At 35.6% G+C, this 12572-nt stretch overlaps 2 protein-coding genes across 2 annotated transcripts in view; both read right to left on the reverse strand.

The window, feature by feature from the left end:
- The window catches only part of LOC106882872 (lipopolysaccharide-binding protein), a 35871-nt gene extending 34771 nt beyond the window's left edge, over positions 1-1100 (reverse strand). Inside the window, exon 1 of the mRNA XM_052970732.1 lies at positions 950-1100. Coding sequence (XP_052826692.1) covers positions 950-1100 — 151 coding nt within the window. The remainder of the gene's footprint in view (positions 1-949) is intronic.
- Positions 1101-1849: 749 nt separating this feature from the next.
- The window catches only part of LOC106884410 (lipopolysaccharide-binding protein), a 20425-nt gene continuing 9702 nt past the window's right edge, over positions 1850-12572 (reverse strand). The window contains exons 2-3 of the mRNA XM_014935771.2: positions 3806-3905; positions 1850-1994 (exon numbers count right to left, since the gene is read on the reverse strand). Of these exons, the coding sequence (XP_014791257.1) occupies positions 1868-1994; positions 3806-3905 (227 nt within the window). The 3' untranslated portion in view covers positions 1850-1867. The remainder of the gene's footprint in view (positions 1995-3805; positions 3906-12572) is intronic.

Here is a 12572-nt window from a genome sequence, read left to right on the forward strand (position 1 = left end):
TATATATATATATATATATGTATGCATATATAGATGTATATGTAGGCATGCATATGTATAGATATGTATGTATACAAGCATATGTATAGATATATATGTATGGATGTGTATATAAATATATATATATATATATATATACACACACAGACACATATATATATATGTAGATTTATATGTATATATATGTTTGTATATATATATGTACATATATGTGTATATATATATGTATGTATATATATATATGTATAAATATATGCATGTATATATGTGTATATATATAGGTGTACATATATATGTATGTATATATATATGTGTATATATATAGAAGTATATGTATATATTCTTTTATTTTTGTATTTTATTATTAAGTCACTTGACTGTGGCCAAGCTGGAGCACAGGCTTTAGAAAATGAAAACATTTAGTAAGACTACCATGTAAATCTTGGCAGTGATTTGAAACCTCTGCTTGTGTGCTATGTTACTATTTCTAAACACTCTTACCTACTGGGCCACCAAAGCAGCTTTTATCACTCTCTTTTACTCCCTTTTACTCTTTTATTTGTTTCAATCATTTGACTGTGGCCATGCTGGAGCACTGCTTTTAGTCGAGCAAATTGATCCCAGGACTTATCCTTTGTAAGCCTAGTACTTATTCTATCGGTCTCTTTTGCCGAACCGCTAGGTTACGGGGACATAAACACACCAGCATCGGTTGTCAAGCGATGTTGTGGGGGGGGGGGACAAACACAGACACACAAACATATACACACACATACATACACATATATATATACATATACATATATACGACGGGCTTCTTTCAGTTTCCGTCTACCAAATCCACTCACAAGGCTTTGGTCGGCCGAGGCCATGGTAGTAGACACTTGTCCAAGGTGCCACGCAGTGGGAATGAACCCAGAATCATGTGGTTGGTAAGCAAGCTACTTACCACACAGCCACTCCTGCACCTGGTGATGACTTTTGAAAAAGTTCTGGATCACCTTCCAAGTGTTTTTCATTTCAAAACGTGCATTCAGTCGTGACCGCTTTTGATCTTCCATGAGCAGACAAGACACAACTTTTGCTGCAACTCTATTCATTCGCAATCTCTCACTCAAAATTCGTTGGTAGGAACTCCAGGACACACCAGTCATATCAACAAGTTCGTCAACTGTTTGGTCATGGTCCTGCAAGATCAGTTCATAAATTTTGTGATGTTGCCATTCATTTAGAAGGTCGACGGTTTCCCTGACTGAGGTTGGTCTTCAACCAACAAATGACCATTCCTAAAGCATTGAAACCAGATATAAACTGGTGTTTTGTTCATGGCAGCTTCCTCGTAAGCTGTTAGAAGCATGACAACTGTTTCAGCCATCATTTTCCCCAGCAGAAAGCAGAATTTCATGGAAGCACACTTTTCCTTCATTTCAGCTATTGCAAAAATCGATAAACAGGGGAGAATCACTGCAAAACAAACACACACTACATAGCAGTACGACTCCACTCACTGTTGAGGATCACATCAAGTGCCTTCTAGCAGTGGAAGCCTGAACTACAATGGGCTTGTCCCACAGAGAACATAACCAGTTACTTTTGGGCACGTCCTCATATCTACATACACATGAATTTCCATATAGTTCCCATGTGCCAAATTCATTTACAAGGCAGTGATCAGCTCTGGATTATAGTAGCAGATACCTGCCCAAGGTGCCACACAGTGGGACTGAACCAGAAACCATGGGGTTGCAAAACCAGCTTCTTAACCTCACCACCATAAATAAATTAACAAAGTAATATTAAAAATATCTTGTATGCTTTTATACCTGTGTTTAATTGTGTGTGCTGGTAAAATACATACGAAATTAGCTTACCAAAATCTTATTTGGATTTTTCCCTGAAGTATGATGCGAAAATTAGACAGTTTGAAATTGGTTCCTTTACCAGGGACGAAATTCACGGAAGGGTTGCCATATGAGAATTGTGTTAATTTCATCCTAAAAGAAATAAAAATATGCGCATATTTAACAATTACCTTGTCAAAGAGTAATTTCAGCCATTGAAGAACATACAAAAATATTATATTCACTTTCATTTATTTCTTTATAAGTATTGCTTATTGGCAATGTTGTTAGTTTAGCTTGTTTCTTTGAGTATTTCTTCCATTGTGTTTCTTCCATATCTCTGTCTCTTCTCAGATTAACTTCACCTTTTATCCTTTAGAAGTACCACCCCAGTGCAGTGCAGTGCAGTGGCATTTGGTGGAACTGTTGGAGGGTTTGGCAAAATGTTTTGCACTATCTTTTCTGGCTCTTTGCTTTCTGATAGCAGTGCCTGTGATGACAATAGTGCCTGGCTGCATTGTTCCAAGTTGGCAGTCTCCCTGTTCAAAAGGCTTGTACATATACATGCAACTGTATGGACAAAGATATTTTGATGTTAATTATGGTGAGTTACAGATCAGAGGAAAGATATTTCAATCCTGATCCCTCTTATCTTTCTACAGACATACATTTATCCCATGAGTCCTTCAGTTTTGTCTTTTAAAAACTCTTTTAATATCAACCTGACTAACATCAGCTTTACTAAAGTGTTAATATTTAAATTAAAATCTTGATAAAAAAATTCTCTTAATATGAATGACATTGAGAGATTTCAGGTCAATGTAGCAAAACTAACTAATTAATTCATTCATTCATTCATTAATATATACATACATACTTCACACACACATACATATGTACATATGTATGTACATATGTATATATATAAATACATGCATATATACACATATACTTACATACATACATACACATACATACATACAAAGTTACAGATGTTTCCCTAAAACTTTCTAAAGTTTTGAAATATTGGCAAAAAATGGTTAAGACAGTAGGGTATAATTTGAGAAAAATTTCTAGCAAGTCAAGCATCTGTACAGATCATCCCCCTCTAAGTAGGTAATAAGTTATATGTAAATCTAGAGGGGTACCTACTTACAATAATGTTATTGTTACTACCACCACCGCCACCACCAGGTATAATTGAAGGTGAAAGAATTAGTGGGTCAAGAAGGAGGAGGTGATAAGTGGCAGTACAGAAAGGGTGAAGAGCAGTATCATTAAAGTGTAGATAGATAGATGTGGATAGAGAGATGATGTGGAGGTGGGGGTGGTTTGGAAAAAGTGGAGTACTGGAAGAGAGAGAGAGGGGGGGTATTGTGATAGAGATAGTTGTCAGGGGTGTGTAAAGGTGGATACAGTGAGTGGCAAATGAAGGTGGTAGGGCAGTCAATGACAGATATAAGAGGGTGTTAAGAATGAGGTATGGTAGCCAAAAGATATAGTTAAGGGGAAAGGCAGATGTAAACAGTGCCATACAAAGGGTGATCAGTGGAAAATATAGTGGGAGGGATGGATGTTGAACAGAAGCAGTTTCAGGGAGAGAGATGAGGGATAATTTAGTACAAAAGTGGGTGAAATATATATAGTCCTGCTCTCATATAATTGCAGCAGCTGAATAGTGTCATAATTAGAAGAGTGATGGAGGGAATGGTGTTAGGAAAATAAAGGTATGGGGGAAGGCTTGAGTAAGACAAAGTGAGAAGAAAGGCAGGTCCGAGTTGTGGATATAGACATAAAAATAATGTTTTTAGGACCTCACTTTTGTTGAGATTGGTAGGTCTTCTCAAACCCGGTGAACCACCAATTACAGGTATGAAAGAAGTGGATTGGAAAACGTTAGAATTGGCAAAGTTGGTTATTGGTGATATACAAGTAAATGCAGAAACATTTAAAGCTTATCTTACCCATAAACATGATATTTGATCTGACCATCACTCCCACTTTGATCTGGGATATGTTTACTGAGGATAGTTTCCTTTGCTATCACCAAAGCAGCATTAGTTGCTAAAAAAAAAAAAAAGAAAAATTAAAAATTGAAAACAAAACAAATGTAATACATACAATCGTGACCAAAAGTTTGGAACACTCTTTTTAAAATAAAAATTGTTATGCCCAAGTACATTATCATCATCATCATTGTTTAATGTCCGCTTTCCATACTGGAAAAGTAATGTTAAAATGATGATGCCAATGGATGACTTTCAACAGCTCATTTAGTGGAACCCTTATATTATATATGTCTGGAATGTAGACTTGATAATAGTTCACCAAACCTAAAAATGCTTGTAACATTGTAATGCTTGTTGGAGTAGGTATATTTTTTATTGGCTTGTCCTTGACGGATTTGGTTTGCGTCCATTTTCATCAATTACTTGTCCTAAGTATTTGACTTTTTTCAGCAAAAATTCACACTTTTTCTCTATTAATCTGAACCTGTATTCACTTCTTTTTCTAAATACTCTTTTAATATTCCAAAGTCTTGCTCCTGTGACTCACTCTTTATCAAAATATCATCCAGATAGGTAATAGTGAAATCTCAGTCACTCAGCATTGCATCCACCACTTGCTGAAATATGGCAAGAGTCACTTTAACTCTGAAGAGAAGCCACTTAAATTTAAATAAACCACGGTTTTACTTGGAAACAATCCTTACGTTCAATTTCCTGTGTCATGTTGTAATTTAAGTATACTTTCACATTCTTCAGACACTTTTTGCAGGGTTTCATCCTGGCTTTGCTCCAGCTTTGCAAGAAGGACTTCTGTGTCCTTTTTGGTAGATAGTCCCTGTGAAAAAAATCAGGCATTTGAACGTATCTGGAGTTAATTCTTGCATTCCCTGTTTACTCTGCCAGCATATGTGATGTAGTTCTCATTACTATTTTTCTCTATGTTCAGACACTTCCAGCATGTGTTGAACAAGGAGCTTTTTTTCACTGGAAATCTTACACAATATGTCTATTGTATCATCAAACTTTGTGTCAGATGTTTTTCTTGGAAGTACAAAATTACTGTATCGCTCATGTTCTGTGGTACCAGTTTTCTCAAGATTAAAAGAGTTTTCATCTCATCGTCCCAATCTTTACATACTTTCTTGAAGATTTGCTCATATCTTCTGTAGTATGCTTTGTCAGGTTCGTTGTCTGGCAAGAACACTTTTTCTAGCTTTCCTGATGCCTTCAGTAATTGCAGCATTTGTTGCTGTAATATTAATTGTTGTTGTTGCTCTTTCAACTGTTGTTGTTGCTGTTTTTGCAACTCAAGCAAACCAGCCAATAAATCCTCATAATTTTATGATTTTTCTTAAAATTTACGCAACAAAATCTTTGTGAGTTTGTTTATCCTTGTCGAGTTTATCAATTTCTCGTGAGTTGTTTAAATCCTCTTCGAGTTTCTGTTAATTCCACATGCATTGGTTTATCCTCATCACCACTGTTATAAAGCACTCTTTTCTCACTGTTGTATCTGTCTTTGTATGATGGTTGTTGCTCTGACTGATACTGTTATATCCCAAAGTCGTTGATAGAATGTTTCTATCTGGCACTGTATGGCCCCCAGTCATACAGTGTTATTATCCTCAAGGGGTTGGATCATTATAACGTTCACTCAGTATCACAGTATAATTACTATCTCAGCACACACACAACTATCAACACAGTCTATACGTATTGTCTTGATACTGGCTGATGTCACCTTGTAGTGACTGGTTAATTCCACTCGTCATATGGGAGCGGTGTACCATTATAACTAATTCTCCACAACACATATATATATATATATATATATATATACAACACACACACACATACATACACCTATAACTAAAACAAATAATTAATAATATTTCTAAACTCTAAAGAGACTAAATAATTCATTATAAATAAATGGACAACGAGGTTGTTATTTGGGAACAATTCAAATTATCCTTAATTATAGAATAAATATGAATATGCACACACACATACACACACACACACACACACACACACACACACACACACACACACACACACACACACACACACACACACACACACACACACACATACATAAGCAACAGAGGTAAGATTAATAACAAGAGGATTAATAACAGTGCCCCTGGACTGGCTCGTTGCCAGTGCCCCTGGACTGGCTCTTGTGCGGGTGGCACATAAAAGACACCATTTCGAGCGTGGCCGTTGCCAGTACCGCCTGACTGGCCTTCGTGCGGGTGACACGTAAAAGCACCCACTACACTCTCTGAGTGGTTGGCGTTAGGAAGGGCATCCAGCTGTAGAAACTCTGCCAAATTAGATTGGAGCCTGGTATTGCCATCCGGTTTCACCAGTCCTCAGTCAAATCGTCCAACCCATGCTAACATGGAAAGCGGACGTTAAACGATGATGATGATGATGTATATGCATATATACTCACACTCATACATATGTACACATGTGAGTGACATAATTTGTTTAAACTATAGTACAAGGTTGGGCTCTGTGGTTAGAGTGTTGGGATCACAACCATGAGGTAGTGAGTTCAATTCTCGCATGGGGCTATGTGTTGCGCTCTTGAAACAAGACACTTTATTTCACGTTGCTCAGTTTACTCAGCCTTAGAAATGAGTTGTAACATCACTGGTGCCAAGCTGTATTGGCCTTTGCTTTTCCCTTGGGTAATATTGGTGGTGTGGAGAGGGGAGACTAGTATGCATGGGCAACTGCTAGTCTTCCATAAACAACCTTGCCCGGACTTGTGCCTCAGAGGGTATCTTTATAGGTGCAATCCTATGATCATTCATGGCCAAAGGGAGTCCTTATCCTTTTTACTACCAATACAACATACTGAATTATGAATAAATAAACATATGGAGTAGTATCCATATAAGTATCCAGTATTGTTGCGAATTTAGGCCTCATAAAGTAGAGAAAAGCCTGACAAGTTATGAAATTGATGCATTTAATCTTTAACTCAGGCTGCTGCAAAAGTAGATCTTTTCTGTTTTGCTGCTACTTTTCGATTTCTTCAATTTTGTTCCAGCTGATTTCAAATTTGGTGTATTGATGTAGTTTTGTATGCTAATTATTGACATAAATTCATTTTTGCCATAAATCAATAAATAAGCGGTTAATAGCTTTTAGAGTTTGCAAATTTTGGGTAATTTTAGCCAATCAAAAGCCACAGACATATAGGTGCCTGTTTACATTGTAACAAGCCAAGCATTGGAACTCTTGTTTACAAACTGATACTTTATGCTGTGTTTTCCTGCTTGTACCCATTTGTTGTTGTTTTTGGATCTTTTACATTGCACTTTTGGTACTCACCTCTTGAATGTTTAAAACTACAAAATATGTGTTGTCTACTCATTTTTTCACATTAAATACATACTGAATGCTTAAAAGTACAAAATATGTGTTGTTTACTCATTTTGAGGGTCATTTTTTGCTTATCAAATGCTTTAAACATGTGCTATCATTACAATGTTGACATTATTGTTTTGTCGTCTTACGAATTTAGTCACGTACAAAATGACAATTTCCAAATCTTGTTTTCTAACTGGGTAAAAAATTATCAAACTTTAAACCTCTCTAACATTTTAAAAAATAATTTTCTGGAACCAGTGAATTAGGCCCTGAGATTCAGCATGATAAATTACATCAATATTCTAAATTTGAATATTTTCACTTAATTTTAAAGTTTCAAAAGTGTAGCCAAATAGAGAAGATACACAAAAGCCCTAATGATGTTTAATTCCATAATGAGAAAGAGAATCTGATAAGTAATAAAAAGGAAATTTGCCACACCAGACTGATTTTGCTACCATTCTGTGGTGTTCAAATAGTATTCTGTCCCTTTTTTACTAAATATACCCAAGTACAATCAGCAAGTGTAATATTTTGTTCATATGATGCTTAAACACAAAAAGAGAGAGTATCATCTTAATAAATAGTCAGTTTAACTCTTTTCCACAAACATTTTAAACAGTACATAATTATGGCTTGGATAAATATAATAAATATATAAATAAGTAAATAAATAACATAATACGAAATGAAAATTTACAATGGATGCCTGTCATATCTTAATACTTGTTTTTAGGACAGTAAAACAAAATCTTGCCTGGAAGCAAGGTGAGTCAGAGCTGTGTAGGTTACCACAAACATTCAGGACTCTGACAGGAGTTTCTTTGCAATAATTTAAAGGGATAATTGGCTGGGTCACATCAAAAAATGCAAAAAAAAAAAAAAAAAAAAAAGACAGAGGCCACAGAAAGGTTTTACATTATCTTGAGAACAATAGAAATAGCAAAGCAGCTGTTAACATCAACAATCACATTGTTTAAAGACAAAAAAGGTGCAGTGGGAAAGGAAGGTACATATGGAAGACACACACACATGTGTGAATGTGTATTTCTGTATATGTGTATGTAGACCACACATACATTCTTTTATTCTCTAAGTTTCAGCCCTAAAGCCGTGGCCATGCTGGGGCACTGCCATATATATGATTAATTCACTTTCCATGCAAAATATATGATCAATTCATGTTTCATGTAAAATCACTTTCTTACTGCAGACTTATGTTTGTAACAGGTTTAATAGTATTTCTACCAAGGACCCTCAGATGACCATTTAGCCCTAATTTTCTTTGAAATTTTTGGTGACAAATGTAGCACAAAGTTCAATCAAGAATCACATGATCTGTAACTTCATGAGATGCAGCATTTTCAGATCAGTCTTCAGCACTTCATCTTGTGTCCTTTTATTTTACTTCTGTAGTGTTGGTGCAATGAAAAACACACCCAGTATATTCCATAAAGTGTTGGGTGACAAGAAGAGCATCCAGCCAGAGAAATCAATCAGAGTATCAGTCTATGTAAACAACAGCACCCAATAAGATTAGACTTAGACCATGGTAATGTGTTCAAGCTATGCCAACATAGAAAGTAGATGTAAAAACGTTGTTGATGATGATGATGATGGTGATGATGTTGTATCTAGGGTGAGTCTTTATTATTAACACATGCCTGGTTCAATTCCACTCCTGCAACATTCAGCCGACACAATTTGAACACTTTGCTCAGAACCGGCAAACCTGGTGCTCCCTCTGTGATGAAGGAGCTGCACACTTTGAGCTAATCCAATGTGAGAAACTTGAGGAAAAGCAACATCAATGTCATCTCAGACTCTTCAACAAAATAATGGACCACTTCCCTTGTCATCTGTATTCAACAACATGCCATTCCAGGATCGGATTGTTTTCACATCTATCAACTCAAAAAAATGTAGGATAAGGTTCCTAGAGGACATTATCATCATCAACACTGATGGACAGTTATAAGCAAAGTGTTAGTCAATTGGTTAAATACCCAATTAACTAACTGTTTGTTTGCTTAACTTGATTGAACAGTAAGACTTACTTTTTCTTTTGTCAAAGCTCTTTTGTGGCTATTTGCATTGAAAAGTTTGCAAATAGCAACAAAAGAGCTTTGACAAAAAAGAAAAAAGAAAAACGACTTATTGTTTAACCAAGTTAAACAAATGATTAGTTAGTTGGATATTTAAACAATTGACTAATAATAAAGCAGTGGAATTGAACCAGTGCATGTGTTAATAATATTGGCACAATGACTATCTCTAAGCAACAAAATTTCTTTCAATACAGAAATTCACATAAAGAATCTTGCAAACCAGATACAAAAACAATGGTGATGATTATATATATATATATATAAATATATATAAATATATATATACACATACATGCATACAAACATACTTACATACATACATACTAGAAAAGTGGAAAATCCATGAAATACCAATATATATTTTCACAAGATCTATTTGAGGTAAACAATAAGAGTCAAATTTTCCCCTTTTGTAGCAACCACCCTATACATACATACAAACATACATACATATGGACAAAGATACAAGAAAAAAAAGACATCTATTGACCATTAATAAGGAGTTTGCAATTCCAGTACTCAAGATATACATTCAGCTTCACGATACATACTGACCTGTAAGGAACCAAATATGGCTGAAGTTTGGTTCTAGGGGAGAGAACGTAAATCCTTAATCCATACACTACAAATGATCACCATTCCTGGGACAATAAAAATCTGCAAGACTTTTTTAAGATTTAAAGGATGGTGAACAAAACAAGATGCTTCCTTTCACAACCTTGCTACCAAGTAGGTGGCTGGTCATAATTTATTCTAAATTAAAAAGAGAAATGAACACACACACACACACACACAAGCATGCATACACGAACAAATGCACGCACACAGACATACATACACACATGCACACATACATATATACATACATACATACATACATGAGATAGCTGCAAGTTTATAGTAATCGTGGCTTATATAATTTCTTTTGAAATTGTATTTTTTCTGAAATGTTTGATTCTTAAGATGGTGTAGCGTCCACATCCATACAGATAGTACTCAAGCTGCTGTCTTAGAAAAGAACACCTTTGAAAACTATATTCTTGTCACCACCACTAACCTGAAAGTTATAATCTGTTATTTTTATCTTTGCCTCAGGAAGGGAAAACAGTTTAGAAAAGAATTAAATATAGTTGTCTATAAGAAAATTTTAGTTTGTGAAAAAAATAATGAAATTTTCTGCAGTATTTGTTCTGGAGACTTGTTTATTGTTTGGGAAAATGATAAACTTATTGTAAACTGATTTTTCTTTAAACTAATAGTATATGGCATCACTTGTGTAGAGTTTTATCCACAGAATTAGAACCTTTGACCTCGATCTTGTAATATTATCAACTCTAAGGCAGTGAGCTAGCAGAATCATTAGCACATTGGATAAAATGTTTAAACTCACCATATCCAACCTCTCACACCCACCCTACAATGTTAGTCTAAAAAATATACAGTCACACAATCGAAATCTCAAAAGCTACAAGATAATGCTGGATAAATTCAAAACAATGTGGATAAATAAGTGTTATATTTGATAGAATAATCTGAATTCTAAAGGGTTAAGAACATTTCTTCTGGCTCTTTACATTCTGTGTTCATATTCCACCAGGGATGACTTTGTCTTTTATCTTTTTGGTACAGTTTGAGGGAAAGTGAGCTGTTATTTTCCAGCAGGTCAAGTGACTACATAAAGCTTTCTGCATGGGATTATTTTATCAAGAAACTGTGCGATGGTAGCAGCATTGCTGCTGGATAGAAATGATGTTAGATTAAGGCCAACTGTTGCCTGAACCACACTACAACAATAGGAAGCCCCTTTGGCACTTCTATTGTCTTCTTGACAAGACATTAAGGTGTAAGTGTTGAATGTGAAATAATACACTGAAAATTCAATTTTCTTCCAGGTTTGGTCTCACAACTATATTAAAAACAAGAGCATTCAGAAAGCGCAAACCTCCGCCAAAGCAACACCAATGTCCTCTCAATGATTAACCAGAGATTATTTTTAAAATGAGAATATCTGAAATAAACTCAACTGCTCTCACAAACAAGAATACTAAAAATGAACCTAGCTGTTCTCAAAGATTAAGTAAGAAAAGCGGAAAAATTATCCAGAATCCTTGTCTAGTACCAGATCTATCCCAAAATCTAATCAGTTCATGCCAGTCACGAGGCCAAACAATACCTGAAAGTTTCATCCAAATCTATCCAGCCATTACTCTCTTTTACTTGTTTCAATCATTTGACTGTGGCCATGCTGGAGCACTGCTTTTAGTCAAGCAAATTGATCCCAGGACTTATCCTTTGTAAGCCTAGTACTTATTCTATCGGTCTCTTTTGCCGAACCGCTAGGTTACGGGGACGTAAACACACCAGCATCGGTTGTCAAGCAATGTTGGGGGGGACAAAACAGACACACAAACATACACACACACATACACACACACGCACACACACAGATATATATATATATATATATATATATATATACACACACATATATACATATATACGACAGGCTTCTTTCAGCTTCCGCCTACCAAATCCACTCACAAGGCTTTGGTCGGCCTGAGGCTATAGCAGAAGACACTTGCCCAAGGTTCCATGCAGTGGGACTGAACCCGGAACCATGTGGTTCGTAAGCAAGCTACTCACCATACAGCCACTCCTTCTTGAGATATCTTGTTCACGGACTAACAAGCAAACAAACACAACTGAAAACAATACCTCCGGCTTCGCTAAGGCAGAGGTAATTAGATAAAATCAGGAATTCAAGGAAATTGCATTTGATAGAAAATAGAATATAACTATTTGTGAAGAGGACTGAAATAATGAAAACAATACAAGACCCTAATCATTCTCGATCTGCCGCTTCTCTCCCTCATTTCTTGACGTTCACTAATTTTCTTGACTCACAAATCTTTCTTTTCCTCTGATCTGGTACTTGCTTCTAATTTTTACCCCCTTATTGCTCCGCACCTCTTCCCACATAACTTACTTTTTATTGCTCTATTGATCTCTCCTGCATTGTTCTGCTATTTTACTTTCACTTTAGCAACTGTACTGGCCGAATACAAATGTTTTTTTCCTCTTCAGAGAAGTATATGTATCTGAAAGGTAAGAGTTTTCACTCATCATAGCAAACCTTATAGTTTTGTATGAACCTTTACATACTAAAAATAAATTGCGTTATTTCCCCAATAAAGAACAAAAAACAAACGATATTATAATTGTTT

This window comes from Octopus bimaculoides, chromosome 1 (assembly GCF_001194135.2).
Source record: "Octopus bimaculoides isolate UCB-OBI-ISO-001 chromosome 1, ASM119413v2, whole genome shotgun sequence".
Classification (NCBI taxonomy): Eukaryota; Metazoa; Mollusca; class Cephalopoda; order Octopoda; family Octopodidae; genus Octopus; species Octopus bimaculoides.